Source organism: Thermobia domestica, chromosome 10 (assembly GCF_964235325.1).
Source record: "Thermobia domestica chromosome 10, izTheDome1.hap1.1, whole genome shotgun sequence".
NCBI lineage: Eukaryota > Metazoa > Arthropoda > Insecta > Zygentoma > Lepismatidae > Thermobia > Thermobia domestica.
Window position 1 is genome coordinate 224,547,594 of NC_137463.1, and position 16,885 is coordinate 224,564,478.

The window sequence follows — 16,885 nt, forward strand, 5'->3', positions numbered from 1 at the left end:
TTTTTGCACCATGAAATACGGATTATTCACTTCACTCCAATTATTTACCCTGGTATTTATTGATATTGGACGATACGGAAATTTTTAATGGCCCGTAAGGGACAAAAATGTCCATATCGGTGTGAAACTTCTTTGTCAACAATTTTCAACAGAAAATAGTACCAAAATTGGGTCCAGAGTGGTATAAGTATTTAGAAAATGATCACGAAACAGAATGGTTACCTAAAATCATGGACGCCTGAAGAAAATTTTCTGGGTGGGTGGGGGGCTCAAATCCCTGGTTGCTATATTACATTTTTTTTTTTGTATTAAGAAAATCTTAATCTTCGTGAGCCAGGAAGGGCTTGGGCCCTTTCGGGCGCCCATGTCTAAGATGTAATATGACGTAACTTCACTGCTCGCTGAATCACAATCGACGGGCTTCCAAATTACTCGAAAATATATGTACAGTGTTTGTTTTACAGTGCTTTATTACTACATCGCTGTAAAACTAGTTTTGTTTTCGTTGCTGTGTAAATTCGCTAAACCGGCGAATCCACCGTTGTCTTAAATTCTGAAGTTTTCAGCTGTTACGAGGTGAAGGTTAAGCTCTTCCTTGTGCCAGTGACATTAATCCGTATGCTGGCATTTTACACACTCAGATATATACTTGTGTATGTAATACTTCCTGTTTTGTATGTTGACCATAAAATACTGTATACTTTCATGCCGAACAGTACTTTTTTCCCCCCCCTGGGAGGTCTTTATCCTTGGATACTTTTTTTTTTTAATGGTTCTATCAGTTTGACGTACAATGTGCGTCATAGGAAGAGTATATAATACTTCGTGTCGTATGAATTATCTTTATAACACTCGTGACGAAATATTGAAGTTGTAATGCAATGTGCAAATTTGTTAAATTGATCCTCTTTAAAACTTAATGGAAACTCTTGAGCCAATGATGTATTCTACTCTGAAACTCGTTATACTATTATGTCGTTAGTTTCTCTTAAACGAGTTCTCATTAGCATGAATTCTACCTACAACTAATTATACTTTGCGATACTAGTTTTTTTTTATGTCTGCTTTCAAGTTTTTTTTTTTTTCCTAATGAAGATTTTGTTCTGTAGCCGTATAGAGGTAGTGCATTTTGTCGATGTAGTCCAGAGTTGTTTCTGGTGGTGGCACATTTTATATTAAACTACGTATCCACTTATGAATAGGGGTAAAAGTGGATCTGAAAAAGTACAGGGACGCATGGCGTCACGCCGCCCCCCATATGCTTGTCTTTGCCCATTGTAATTTTTTAGGAAGTGGAGGGACCAGACCGGTAGCCAGCCCAAAAATGTAGGGGGGCCGGGTGAAGTTAGGAGGGGCCCGATCCTGCCATATTATAGTTCAACATATTATAGTTCATTTGCAAGTCTACCGTGGGCATTTTAGAGGGGTCCCGCAAAAGTTTAGGGAGGCCCGGCCCCCTAGACTCCCTGGATACGGGCCTGGGAGGGACGCTTTAGATATATTTTGTGAAAGTGGAGTAACGACATCCTTCCGCGTGCTCCCATTTTTACCCCCTGCTTACGAAAATGCTAAATCCTTGTGCAATAACCCTAACAAGAGTATTCTACTGCTTCGAAGTTTGTTAAATTTATAGCTCCGACATTGTTACAATGAATGCAGCTCAACTTTGACTTCTTTCTATCTTTTACACTAACTTTTACATGTATGTTGAGAATCACTTTGACTTTTCTAATCCAACATAACCCAATGTTCTCAGCAGTGACTACACCAGAGGGAAGCAAAGGCGGAGAGAGTGGGCCCCAGTGGCTGCGTCTGCCCCCAGACATGTTGTAATACGTCAAATAATATTAGATATACGAAAAACAGCTCTCTCACAAAGAACTTCTTTGCCTCTTCGCCTCCCTCCCAGAAGAAATCAAAGCTGACGTCACTGGGCTTGAAACAATAGGAAAGCTAGTGGAATTAAGAGAGAACATCTTTTGACTTGGAAGAAACTGCAAAGGGAGCCGGTATGGTGATTGCATGTTGCCCTATTAAACATTCAACTGTTTAGCAGTAGTAAAAATGATACACTGCGAAAGTTGTACGTAGATCGAAAAATTTTTTCACAGGCCTAATTCCAGCGTAGGCAAGGAAAATCTTTAGATGTATGACCAAAGTTCCGTAAGAAACTTGAATAACTGGAAATGATTTCAGAGCAAATATTTGGCAGTTTTGTATGGAAATTGTGGCGTAGACGGTTTCATAATACAACGCGAGTCCTCCAAACACCATGGCAGAACTAATTATATAAAATCTCTAATCACTAGATACAGAAATACTTAACTCTTGACATTGTGTATTAAGTCTAATACTTCCTGGAATTGTAAAACATTAAAATGAGTGCAATTCTTACTGTAAACACGAACTTGAGCCTCCCAATTTCTTTTAGTTCCGTCCTTTGCTCCTGAAACCCATTAGTCACAAAGAAAAAGTGTTTATTCTATGAATATGGTTGTTAGATAGTAAAAACTTCTTTCCAGTATGTTACATAACTTGTTTTGTAAAATTTACAATTTTAAATGATCATGTTTGTATGAATCTTTTTTTTTTAATTGATTTGTTTCTCGAATCTGTTTTCAGGAGGTCACATAATGTTAATCAGTTGTATTTAATGGTTATTTAAAACTAAAATTATGCTTATACGTAGTAATTTAAAAATTAAGAATAGAGGGTAAGGAAGATGGAAGTCCAATTAAAATTCCCACAAAAATCGATAGGACATTTTTTAATGTCACGATTGTGTAACACTTGCACAGATAAAGAGCATCATTGCAGATGGTTTGGGGGAAGGAAGGTAAGATTATCCATCCGATATAAGGGGTTTGAGGAGGTTTATCATTAGTCTGTTACCTTAACAAAGAAACTAATTGTAAATGAAAATTTCATTCAAAATGGACTTCGATCTTGTTTCCCTTGTGCTATTAAATTGCTTTTTATATTTTGTAGCTTCGTCTCTAACAGATTCTTTTCTTTTTTTCTTTGCAGTGCGGATCCTTGGAAGTGAGTGAAGCATCCCGTCGCCGCGTGAATATGGAATCGCTGGATCGGGTGCAAAGTGATAATCAGCGACTGGCAGTGCTCAGCTTCGAGCAGGTTCGTCGTCTCAATAGTGTATTAAACGATGTCGTCTCTATCCATGGACGAGGAAACTTCCCAACGTTGGAGATACGATTGCGAGACCTTGTAACAGTGGTGCGCTCAAAATTGGAAAACGATGATATGAAAGTGAAGGACATTCGTTTAAACGGTGGCGCGGCGAGCCATGTTTTGGCTGTTGAATCCCAACCTTACAACGATCTGGACCTGATATTTGCCGTCGAATTGAGCAGTCAACGGAACTATGACCGTGTCAAAGCGGCCGTCCTTGGTTCACTGTATGATCTGCTACCTGAAGGTGTTAGTCGTAAGAGGATCTCTACGTGCAGTCTGAAAGAGGCGTATGTGAGCAAAATGGTGAAAGTGAATGACGGCGATAGATGGTCACTGATATCTCTTGGGAACCATCGCGGAAAGAACGTCGAGCTCAAATTTGTGGACACGATGCGTCGCCAATTTGAATTCTCTGTGGACTCATTCCAAATTATCTTGGACTCTCTTTTGCTGTTTTACGAGTGCAGTGAACTCTCCATTAGTGAAAATTTCTATCCAACCGTGGTCGGAGAGTCTGTGTACGGCGATTTCCAAGAGGCTTTGTACCATTTGCACAAGAAATTGATTGCTACACGACATCCAGAAGAAATTCGTGGTGGTGGTTTGCTCAAGTACTGTAATCTGTTGGTGAAGCACTACCGCCCAGCACGTGTAGAAGAGATAAAAACCCTAGAACGATACATGTGCTCCCGGTTCTTCATTGATTTTCCCGACATCAACCAACAGCGAAGCAAGCTTGACAACTATTTGTGGAATCATTTCGTCGGCTCCGATGAGTCCCTAAAGTACAACTACCTGATGCTCCTTCACAACGTTGTGGAAGAATCAACGGTATGTCTCATGGGTCACGAGAGGCGGCAGACTTTAAATTTGATAGAAGAATTAGCATGCCAGGTATTCTGTCAGGAACAGCAACGCGCATTAGCTAAACAATCAGCTCAACCTTATGATGTATCCCTTACACCATGTCCAGGTGGAGCTGTGCTGTACACCAGCGGTTATTACTATGCCCCAGTCATACCCACACATACATGCTTCCCATGCACATGCAATTGGATGGCCTGCTCATGATCTCCCCTTAATCCACACTCCTTTCCTCCCAGAAATCCTAAGCCCCATGTCAGAGGAAGATGTAAAGGAAGAAGCACCACCTCTGCTCTTGTCTTGAAGTACAAGACACACAAATTTGAGTAACAGGTGCGTATTTTTGAGTTAATACTTCGGTGCAGTCAGCGAGAATAACTCACCACCATACTTTGGTATGGTTAGAATTTAAAAAAGTGAAGACTGTTTCGACTGCAACCCTGCGATGCCATAAATACAAGAACCAGTGTTCATTTAAAAAATAAGTGAAGCTGGACACACACAAACCTTTTAATTTTGATCATAAGCTGCTAGTTTACGAAAAAGTGTAGGAAGAGAAAACTGACATGGTTATAACTGCAATATACTCTTGAATATGTATGAGTTTCTTTGTGCGTATGAATGAGTGTGTGAACACAAGAAAAGAAAATGTGCGCGCTTGTGAAGGCAACCTCGTACCTGTCATAAGAAAAAAAAAAAACAGACGGAAATACAAAGCGCATAAGAGGACAGAAGTAAATCACTTAATAAATCAAGAGATATAGTGAAAGACTAGTTCTACCAATGTTCTTTTTTTTGAGAAAAAGCAACTATAAAATTGCAAACCATTCCGTATTTGACACTGTGTGGCTGTGAATATTACAAAAAGATATATATGTATATTGATATGTCAAAAGAAAGTCATTTACCAATCTGAACCGGTACTAATTCAGAAAAAAAAAAAGTTTGGCTTCCCCAGTCGATCATACTGTATAATGTTTAGTTTAGGGTAGTCTAGTTAAATACATATATTCCCGCATTCATTCGTGAGTAGATATAATGCTACTAATTAATTTGTGGGGTGAGGAAGGATTGCACTTACTCCCATTTAGCCACTTACACCGTTGCTAGATGACCCCCTTTTCTGTCTGTTCTGAGAGCGAAAGTAAAACTGTTTCATTGGTGAGTCAAAAAAAAAAAAAAAAAAAAAAAAAAAACAAGAAAAAGAAAAGTATTCGGAAGGAGATCCCTTCACGTCAACTAACTGTTCTAGATGGTTGGTCTTCTGGCGGTATGCCAACGGTAGATTGGTGGAACTTGGCACTGATCTCGGAAGAGACGAGCTTCAGAAGGACAGAGAAAGCCATCTTCATGTGCCTCTTAAATGTTAGATTTCACTTGTATGGTACGAAATAAATGATGATCATGAAATGTGTGCATGTAATGGGTGCGAATGAGAGTGAGTGCAAGGTACATTATATGTTCGTTGTATTTGTCCGTTTAACAATTACATTAAGTAGCTCATAGAAACTGCACTAGATATGTATATATAAAAGATACAAATCACATCTCTAAGAATATGTAAAAAAAGAAAAATAATTTGTATAGTATGGAAGTTAGCCTAATCGATTTTTCACCCTTATGAGTGCATGCTTTGTGTTAAATTTTGTAGGGTCTATGTATATACTACAAACTAGTAAAATTTACCGGTACCCCAAAAATGACATAGCAAATGTAAACGAAAAAGTCGTCCGCAGGCCTAACTTTATTTTTGTACACTAGCAGAGAAAAGAATAGGCCTAATTTATTTTACAGTACGGTACTTCCAAAGAAAATTTAAAAAAAAAATGACTGACCACTATTCTTACCCTGAGTTTGTTCCTGTTCAGATTGGTTGATCTTAATTTACTTGAAGAAACAAAGCATCATGTAACAATTATTATTATTATTACTATTATTAATTATATAATTTTACTTTATAAGTTTTTCGGAGTAAAAGCTTGTGTAGGTTAACTTCTGACAGACATTTCTTTTTATTATTACGTTGTGCAACAAACAAAAAAATGTGCAAGTTAATGATGGTATTTACTTGGTTGCAGTATGTTTAAGATTTAAAAAAAAATAAAATGTGTGTGTGTTTTGTCTGATTAATGTACCCAAGTTTTTTTCTTTCTGACAGCTTACAATGTTGTCACCTAGGATTATAATTATTTTATTACATTATTACAGTTTTCACGTATAACTAGGGTGGAAGTAAGGGATTACATAACTTTATAAAGTTACAAAAAAAAAACATGGCCTCCTAAATAATTACATTTTACTTTTTTTTTTGTTTGCCTCCCTTACGCTTGTCTGTGATGTTACTCATTTAAAACTGTAGCCTATTATGGATTTTTTTTTTAAAGAATAAGATCAATTATTGTATTTATCTACTGTAAAATAGTAAAGGTATAAAGATAGGCATTTAAGTAGTATTGTACTGTTAAAAGTTCTTGAGTGAATTATGATTAGCGTAGCAGTCTTTTTGTGCCCTTAATATATATTTTTTAAACCTGTGTTGGATCTCATAAAAATGATCAGTTACGTACGAAAGAAAGTTAAGAAAAAAACAGGTTGGTAATTAATGATAGTGTTCTGAGAAAAATAAATTTGTTTCCGGATCAACAAGAAAATCACGGTAAAAAAATCTGCATTTTCTTCATTCTGTGGTAATTCCTTGTAATTCTAAACATTTGTTAATGGGCATGCTGTCCTTTAATAAGACTTTCTCAAACCATATTGCTGGCTGAAACCTAATATCACTAAAGAAAAAAAGGCTGTTGAAAAATCATGTACATATTTTTTTTAAACTTTTTTTTTTTTGGTGCAATTTTTGAATGGTATCTTTTCCAGAGATAATGAGGCTTCCTGTACTTTTTTTTTTTAAGTAATGTAATTTCTCTGGTAAAGTCACCACTACCTGTGTAGGCTGCATCTGCCTATATCTCAGGATACTTAAAAATGTACAGGCTGTATAATAAACATAAGGGAGCTTTTTTCCGTTTGTATTGTAAAGAATAAAAAGTCATGTACATTAGTAAGATGAAATAATATATTATAAATGAATGCTGTCTATTTTGAATGAAAATATGTACAAGGGCTCTGTTGTGATTTATTTTAATTATTTTTGACATGCCCATCATCCATATGAAAGCATTATAATGCAGACAAAAATATGAAATAAATATGTACACCAGACGAAAAGTTCTATTTTAATAAGCAATCCTATATTAATATTTTTATGGTAATATCAGTTAACTCATGGCTAATATTTATTCTTACTGGGTGACAAATTCGATTTCCACCAGAAGGATGTTAGAATCTCTAAACATGACCTCAGTGTCGACTCTGAAAAGTATAGTGTAGCCTCCAGGAAATTGATCTTTATAGATGTAAAGGTAAATATAAAGCTCATTTAGACAATTATCCCACTTAATTCAGAAAATTCCTTGCACTTCAAGCTTTGGGTCTTTCCTGGAGTCTTGTCCATGCACGATAAAAAAATGCAACCAGAGATGAAAACAAAAATCAAGTAAATACGAAAGAATGGATTCACCGGGGAAACAGCTGTGAAGATGTACCTTGTCAATTGCTGCTTATGTATCGAGTGGTGATATTTTTTAACACATTCTGATGAGCCTATTCCTTTCAAATTTTCTTGGTTGTCCTTTACTCCTACTTTTATTCGAGAACAAGGTTCTAGGAAAGCTCCGAAATCTTTCGAAGTGCAAGGGTTTTCAGAAACCAGAATTTTAAGTAGTAATTGAGCTTTGTTAAAATTCTGGAGTGTATTATATAGTCCCCTCTTAGATGACTGATGTTTTTCAAGCTAAAATTTCCTACTAAGATTGCGAAAATTTGAAGTTGTTTACAATTTTTTTTTTATTATTATTATTATTCGAGATGTTGAAGCTCTTCAATTACTTTCTTTCAGTTTTTCTTCCAGACATGTTTTTTGGGGGACACTACCCCCCGGAGCTCTGATAGTGCCCCCGTAGACAAAAATAATATATTAATACAATAGTACCATCAGTGCCCCCGGAACATTTTTTCTGAAAGAAACACTGCTTTCTTCTGTTTTCCTTCGACAAAATAAACTTCAATTATTTTACTATTTTGAAGCGCGATCAATCTTGTTAATCAGAAATCAACACGTGTGTGTTCAGCCGGACGGAAGAATGTAAGTACGTAAAAATATACATAAAAACTAGCTGTTACCAGGGATGTAATGGGGCGTATACGGGAGTATACGGCGTATACCCACCTAAATTTTTTATAATCCAGCGTATACTCACCTTAAATTTACGAAAGAAAGCCTATATTGAGGTGCGTATACGCTGTACTTTTGAAAACAATGGAGCGTATACCTACCAACAATTCTAGCATTACACCACTGGCTGTTACGTCAATGGTGTCATTTTTCGTCTTACTCTTTCACACACGAAAAGTTCTGTAGGCTGTTGCTGGATGTTTCTACTAAGTTTTAAAGGCATAACACTTTGCAGAGACAGTCTACAGAATTTCCGTAAATTATAACTGACGGTGGAGGATACCAACTACGCTGTCAAGGTGACATATTTCCTATTTTAGATTGCGAAAAGTAGACTTACACGTTAGTATAGATAGGCCTACTTGAATATTCAATAAGACAATATAATGAAGTCTTTCGGTGTCAGTATAACAAGATGTACCGGTAACATTATCTACATAAGTATAGCAGTGAAGATAGTGTACGAACAAATATGACACAGTGAAGAAAAAGTGCATGACTGGACTGGGACCTGAATTCGTAATTTTCGGTATCATGCCGATGCATTAACTACTCTACCTAGTCTCGTACCTATAGAGGAATTGGTGTGTTAAGTCAGTTCTTTCCTCAGTTGTTAATATAACACAACTGTTAGAGGTTCTGAATGTGGTCACTGGATTGTCCATGTACAGTACAACACGTAGTTGCAAAAGTCATGTAGCTGGAATCAAAGAACGCAACTTCAAGAATGAGTGTATGGCTGTTCTGGGAACTGACTGGATAGCGTAATGGTTAACACATCGGCACAATTTGCCGAATATCCGGGTCCATTAATGCACTTGAAACAGCTTGTTCTTATAAGCCTTCTTTGTTCACATAATTTACATACCGTATATTGTAAAGCGTCTGCAGATTGAAAGTTGTCCGTAAAAGGGTCATCACTAAAATCAGGACTACGATTCATTACGTAACATGCCATTAAACAAATCAATTCCTTCAGCGAAATTAGTGGAATCATGTAAGGCAGAGTGTAATTAGTGTACTAGTGATTGAATGTTAGTTACCAGTACTAGCGTTATGAAAACTTCAGAGGTTCCAATTGTTCAAAAGTACGAACGTGATTTATCTTGACGGACTAGAGGTAAGGTGGAAGAAAAGTGTAGACCAGTGGCGTAAGTAACTGCAGAGCAAAAAGAGGTTTATAAAGTTTCGAGGATAAACTTTGATAGAATGTTAAAATTGTAATATTAAAAAAATGATGTTGCAATTTTATCTCGTCTTTTGCCTGTGAAGGCTGCAACACTTCACCGAGCATTCACTAAACTAAAAGCCAATAAAACATACACTGACCAGTAAAAATATTGAGTACTCCAGAAGTGGCACGCGAGGGAAACCACTTCAGTAAAAATTAGTTTTCTCGCTTGAAACTAAAATAATAAAACTTCCTTATTGTACTAATTGTTGTATACAACAATTGATACATTAGAGAACCTTTATTCCTTCAATTTCAAGCGATAAGACTAATTTTTACTAGTGACTTCCCTCAAACCACCTGTGGACTACTCGATACTTTTTCAAAGAAATCGTTAGACTGAAGTAAGTCAGGAGGCACAGTACAACCACTCGCCAGAAGGTGATAGGGTTCGCACTTGATTAGTCAGTGCGTTGAATGGGGAAAGACGGCAATATATCAGTTTAATAAGTGCCAAACAACTGGGAACGGAATTTCGGAAACTGCGCGACTTGTTGGGTTCTCATGATCTTCCATACTTAGTTTTCCAAAGTGGAAAAAGGACTGTGAAACACCAGCTCAAACAAAATCACGAGTTGAAGGGGCCACATTTAATTTAAAATGTCGGACGTAGACTGTTTAAGTTGGTCCAACAGGACAGGGCGAGAATTGTGGCACAATTAATAGCAAACTTGAACAGTGTACAATCAAAAGTGTATCTGAGCACAGCTCACCGTACAGTTAGATATTTCGCACGTATACTACTGCTAACTATACGGTACAATTCTCAATGACTGGAATGGACATGTGCCAATTGTCATTGGGCCGTATAGCAATGACACAACATTGCATGGTTCGATGAATCACGATACTGCATTCACGTCGTCGATGGCCGAGTCAGAATCCCTCGTCGTCCAGGGTGACAGCTGCTCGAAGCGTGTAGAGTAGAATTGACGACCGGCCAGTGGCTTCATTATGATTTGGGGTACATTTTTTTTTTTTTTTTTTATCCATGAGCCCAGTAGTGAGTGTGGAGATCTCCATGACGACTCATAGCTATTGGCAGATCATTGCTGACTACCTAAATCTATTCACGTCACACTTCCAGCTAGGAATGACATTTTTCAACATGACAACCAGAGATGTAATGGAGGCTATACGCGGATATACGGCGTATACCCACATCTAATTTTTGAAAACTATCGTATAGCCATCTAAAATTTAGGAAGTACGTGGGTATACGCTACATTCGATTCATAGTGTACTCACTTCATTGGAACAAAGAACTCCTCTTTTTCATGTTCTCTATTTCAAAGCAGAAACATCTCACTAAACATCTGGTCGTCAGGCTGTTGCCGCGAATGATGTCTAGATTCTTTTAAAATGCTTGCGTTTTCGGGTTGTGGAAATAGTTTTCCGTCAATCCCTTCTATAATGGAAAAGAGCACACTGAACCTGCAGGTTTTTTTTTTTTTTTTTTTTTTTCTCCAAGATGTCACATACGCTGTCCCTACCTTCTGAAAGTTGACCTGTGGTATTATAATAAAGCAAAGATGTTTCCAAATGTTTTTCTTGGAAACTAATAGAAACTCTTGTTTCTAAAGATCAGTTGAAGATAGAATGGTGAGGAGGGAGCAGGATGAGGAATACCGCCTAGATTCATGTGGTAACATTGAAACTTCTGTTTTGACATAGTAATGGCTACAGTTTTCAAGGCCTCTTTGATACAAATTCGAAGTCTGCCGATTGGATACAATTTAAGCGAGGCAATACGGAATGGAATCAGTTTCTTTCTAACCGCGGAAGGGAGTTCCGAGAAAAATGTGGTCTTTACTTTAGTTCAAAACTTAATATATTATATTTAATATATTTAAGCCAAGAAATCGTTGACTTCCAAAAAGTAACAAAACATGTGACTTATCATTGGTCTACTTTCAAACATGCACCATCGTTCGCAATACCATGAACCTCGGATTAGTACTGCTCATTTGTAGCCGCAAATGACACTAAAGAAAGTGGCGATTGATTTCGATAAGTACTCAAGCAGCTACTAGTAGTAGTTTTTCCGCAACCTACTGGGCAAAGAAAGGGAGAGGGTAAAAATGAACATTTTGCTTCGTTTCGTTTTCATTCAGTTAAACCTTATCTGAAGAAAATATAACAGGAGGCGGTAGAAAACAAGTCAGGAAAGACTTGTAGCGTATGAGCATGTCACAGCAATCTTTGATCATATCAGTACAGCCGTCACTTCGAAAATATTTACTTACAAGCAAGGGGCGCGATATCGAGACTCGAATTGCGTAATAAGAGTTATATATACTGAAAGAGCATCAGGTAGTTAGTAATTTACCAAATTATTAGCTGCAGTCCGCCAGTAGGGAAAAAATTATGGGACTGTAAAGTTCAGAGCCTGGCGTACGAAAACCAAACAAAACTTAGCGTTTGGCTTGTTCCTCTTTGTATTGACTAGAGATAATGAGCTCTAACGTATTCCGATCACAGAACATGTTTGACATAACAAAATATGTATGAGAAGAATTATCAGTGTTGCCATCCATAGAAATTACAATGTTGCCAGAATAAGAATACCTCGAAAAGCTTGCAAGCAAATAGTACGTGATCGGGACTTGCGTTGCACAATACGGGTTATAAAGTATATTCTGAAAGAGCATCAATCATGAAGTGACCACGTTATTAGCTGCAGTCCGCCAGTAGGGCCAAATTATGGGGCTGCAAAGTGAACATGAGAGACTATGGCAAACAGAAGGAATACCCTGTTTGTGTCTGCAATAGCAAATGGTGTTTGTTTGGGAAGGGGAGATAGCTATGTAAATGACAGTGTTAAGCCACACAATTGATATGAAGAGCAGAAAGATCGAGTGATCCAAACAAAAACAGTTAGTACAATATGCACATCGGACGATAGCCATATCGACGCGCAGTGATAACACATCATCTATAGACATTACAATGTTGCTACAATACCCTACACTCTTCGTTAAGGCTCGGACTACAAGAATTAATCCAACGGCGTTCGATGATATATCACTGCCAACACGAACCGAGTTTTACGATTCGCGATGCTCGGCATTTGTGTTGTCTATCTGTCGGTATGCCTCACGATAAATGCCCAACGAACAAACCGATTCGAACACGAATGACATTTTCACAGGTGTATCGTGAGGTCTACTTTGCAAAGCACCTTCATACTAGTGTTCTCTTGGTAGCTTTTGCACTTCTGTTTAAATAATATTCTGTAATGTTAAAACAAGTATATTATAACTACTTTGATTCTTACAAACTAAATAACGTATTGTGTAAAACGTAGTTCCGTGCGAACCATGAAAACATGATGTCACAAAACACCGTTGTGTTCACTGTTTCATTTGCTGCAAATCAAGCTTTTCGCGCTATTCCTATTCTGGCAATACTGTAATTTCTATGGATGGCAACACTGACAATTCTTCTCATACAGATTTTCTTATGTCATACATCATGTTCTGTGAGGGGAATACGTTAGAGTTCATTATCTCTTGTCAATACAAAGAGGAACAAGCCGAATGCTAAGTTTTGTGTGGTTTTCGTACGCTAGGCTCTGAACTTGACAGTCCCATAACTTTTTCCCTACTGGCGGACTGCAGCTAATAATTTGGTAAATTACTAATTACCTGATGCTCTTTCAGTATATGTAACTCTTATTGCGCAATTCGAGTCTCGATATCGCGCCCCTTGCTTGTTAGTAGTGTTTAAACCTTCTTTGTGGATTGACGAATTAAGAGTTGTTTCGCAGCTTGTAAGATGTCCAAGAAGGTGTTAGAAGATTGGTTCAAAGTGAAAAGAGAGATAGATGTATACATTCCGTTGACGAAAACATAAAAGCAAAGACACCGAGAAATAGCGAAGAAAATCCAAATGACATGTTAATTTGCCAGCTGCTTCAGAGAAAGACATAAGTTTATTTATTTAATTTATTTCACATTATAAAGGTTATGGCATTTCCAGCTTGATGATGAAGATGCCAGCTGGATAACGTCCTTCGTTAAAGGCATTGGAAAGGAGACTACTTGGGGCCTATAAGTTAGGTACCATTGCGACATTTGGCTGGTGCGAATGAAGGAAAACTTCTCTTAGGATAGTTGATCTGCAAAGGCTTTTTCACATTTTCTTGAACAATATTATTACACTTTATAGGAATTTACATCTGTGTGAACGGTCCAAAGTTTAACTTTCTCTGAAAACAGCTGTTCGTGTATTCTATTTAAAAAAATTGATAGCCAGCCGTCCTCGCTGATCTATCCAAGCTTATCAACAACAGATTAAGTGAATGCTGGAATAGTACATCAACTTATAAGTCCAGGCAGCGCCCTTTTCAAATCCTTTTGTCTGTGAGTGTGCTCAAGGGTTGGTAATCTGATAAGCGTAATTATATATACGCATATAATGTGTGTATATGTTTGTATTACAAGGGATGGGATGTATACCCACTTAAAAAATTAGCATTACATCACTGATGACAACCCTCCATGTCACAAGGCCATTGTTGTGGTGCAATAGTTCGAGGAGCGCAGTGAATTTCAATTGTTGCAATATCACTCAAATTTACCCGATTGTCCCATTTAAAAAAAAAAAAAAAAAAAAAAACAATTGAACCCTTTTGGGGTGTCATTAAGCGTAAGATCCAAATTCGACTCCCTCCGAAATATACAATAAGTGAAGTGTGTGTGTGTTCATGTGTGGTATACCATGCTTTAAACCACCTACCAATGTCTCATTGTTTCCATTAAGACCGCATTGTTGCTGTCCCATGAACCATATACCAAATATTAAATGGCCATAAAGTTCTGGCTAATCAGTATATATTTGTAGCATAATGGCACAGATGGTTGAACTTTCTCAGTGTTGAGCATTCAAAGCCAAGAAAGTCACCATGTTGTTATTGAGTAAATAGTCAGCAAATTCTACTTCCAAACTGTTCACTGGTTTGGAAAGTTGTGAGCAGGATTAAAAGTTCTGGGGGAATTTAGATATTAGTTGTGACCATTTTGTTTATTTAGGAAGAAGCTATTGAAGATTTTTTTTTTTTTTTTTAATGTTGTGAAATTTCCTTACATAATATGGGCAAGTAGTGACTGACTAGATGGAACATCCGCTCAAAAATTCTTTAAAGTTTTTTGCGTGCCATCATGAACGTTGAAACAGAGGGTCATTTTGACACTTTGCTACTAGCGTACACTCAGAATATTGGCTATCTCTGTGGAGTTAGTGTGCCTGCTTTAACGGTATGTGTTCTGTAAACTATGACCATTGATTAAGCGAACCGGACCTTACATAATACACACTCATAGGTGTCAGACTACTGAGGAGTGAGACAGTCTTTCTATACATTTGGTGCTTCGTAGATTCAATAGCAAAGGGAGTGAGCATACAGAATATGCACCTATCCGTAATTCTTAGCAGTGCGATGTCAATTAAGTGATAACAGCCATCAACAAACAGGATAGCCTCACGGCATGATGATCACCCACTGTAGGATTTGCCGTTGTGGATAATTGGCTTAGAATATAGAACCATGGGTTGCATCTGTAAGTCTGTTCCAGTAGTCTACAGATTCAGATAGGGATCAGCATGTTAAAACTGAACGCTTGAAGTTTGTCAGCTAGCATAAGGTAAACGATTGAATGTATTTGATTTGGAACAGGCAGTCAGAAAACGATCGTTGCCACAAGGATCTTAATGTAGTTTTTTTTTTTTTTAAATAAAACTGGCCATCCACTTCCGAAAATAAACGTCCTTCACTTTTATCTATAGTTAGAATTAAAGAAACACGAAACTTGTGTTAGCAAATTGAGAACTTTAGAGCCAAAGTACAGGATAACCCCAAAAATAAAACAACCTAATTTTTAAATGCTAATAAAATAAAGTAGTGCAGATTGACTTTTTATTAAAAATGTAAAATTGTATTGGGAGAAAATTGATTAAATTACTGTTTTGTTGGGTTGAAGTGCCACAATAATTCACAATACAATAATGGTCAATAATACCCAACCAGACCATCTATTTTTTTGATCGGATGTAACTCTCAGTGGAGAGGAGTGTAGGTAGCACATCCGCTCACCACTCTCCAACAGTTTGTCATTATGGCTTGGTCAGGAGGTATTCCCCATACTGAAAAGGTTCCTGGGTGGAAGACTCGATCGAGAGTATCAGAACAATTAGCTGAGCGTTGAAAGAGAGGACGTCAGGCTAACATAAAAGTGCTCGCCTGGTAATATTGAGGCTGAGATATGTCTGTTTTGCAGTCACCAAAGCTTCTTGTAGGGAAGTACGCTGCAGATGTTCGGCTTCCTATCAAGAGGGTAAGAAGAGTTTTACAAAAGACCTGCATTTTAGTTTTTGAATGAACTTTCTATCTGCAATACTTTGTTCCATTAGCCTTTAAATATGGGAGATTTTATTGGGCCACTGTGTATTAAAATTTCCTACGTGCTGATTGTAGAATGTGGCCCTCTAAAGCATTGTAGGTGACCATGATTTTTTTTTGAACATGGCTATACACTAGGGTCGTCATTTTTGGAGGGCAGGGAGCAATTGTACCCCGTAGGTTTGAGAAACACATGCTTTTTAATAATCTATACTCGAGTGGGTGGGGGAAGATGCCATAGTTTCTAATCATAAGACAATAGCAAACAAAAGAATAAGAGTTGAAGATTGAAACTTACAGAATGAGTAGTTTAGTCCTTCCGCCAGACCCTGTGTGACGGTCGTGAAAGAACAAGATACGGTTAGTGATAAAGGGGCTGATAAGTAAACATCCTCAATTAGTCATCTTTCCCGCACTGTCGGTGTAAGATGCTTATTTTGTGTAAGATTGCACACTTTTTTGGCATGGCTATTACCGCAACGTTCGGAAGTAAAACCATTGTTGTTTATTATGGGGTCTAATATATTGTGTATCCATACAATATTGACTACGGCTTAGTCTAATGTACACAAACAATATGAAATGCGTGCAAATAAGACAACAACAACACACGACCACCATCCACCATGTAGGAAAAAAACAACATCGAACATAAAGAAAATCTACTTTCACGACGGATACAAAGTAATTTTGAGTTATAGCAGGTTAAGTAAACATTAAGATATACCAGAAAGTACAATAAACCTTTGCACAATAAATATAATATCAGTAATGTTACACAGTTAGTCACTAGAAATGTTCAGATTATATATAACGTACAGGCATTTGCAAACGTAACGTGGTGCATTATTTTGGAACATAGTGTGACATGAGCACGACCTTATTTGCTCGTTAACCTGTAAGCAAAAAC

At 37.4% G+C, this 16,885-nt stretch overlaps 1 protein-coding gene across 1 annotated transcript in view; it reads left to right on the top strand.

Moving 5' to 3' along the window:
* Positions 1–7,278, top strand: part of LOC145663015 (terminal nucleotidyltransferase 5C) — a 346,715-nt gene extending 339,437 nt beyond the window's left edge. Inside the window, exon 2 of the mRNA XM_081729146.1 lies at positions 3,028–7,278. Coding sequence (XP_081585272.1) covers positions 3,028–4,263 — 1,236 coding nt within the window. The 3' untranslated portion in view covers positions 4,264–7,278. The remainder of the gene's footprint in view (positions 1–3,027) is intronic.
* The last annotated feature ends 9,607 nt before the right edge of the window (positions 7,279–16,885 follow it).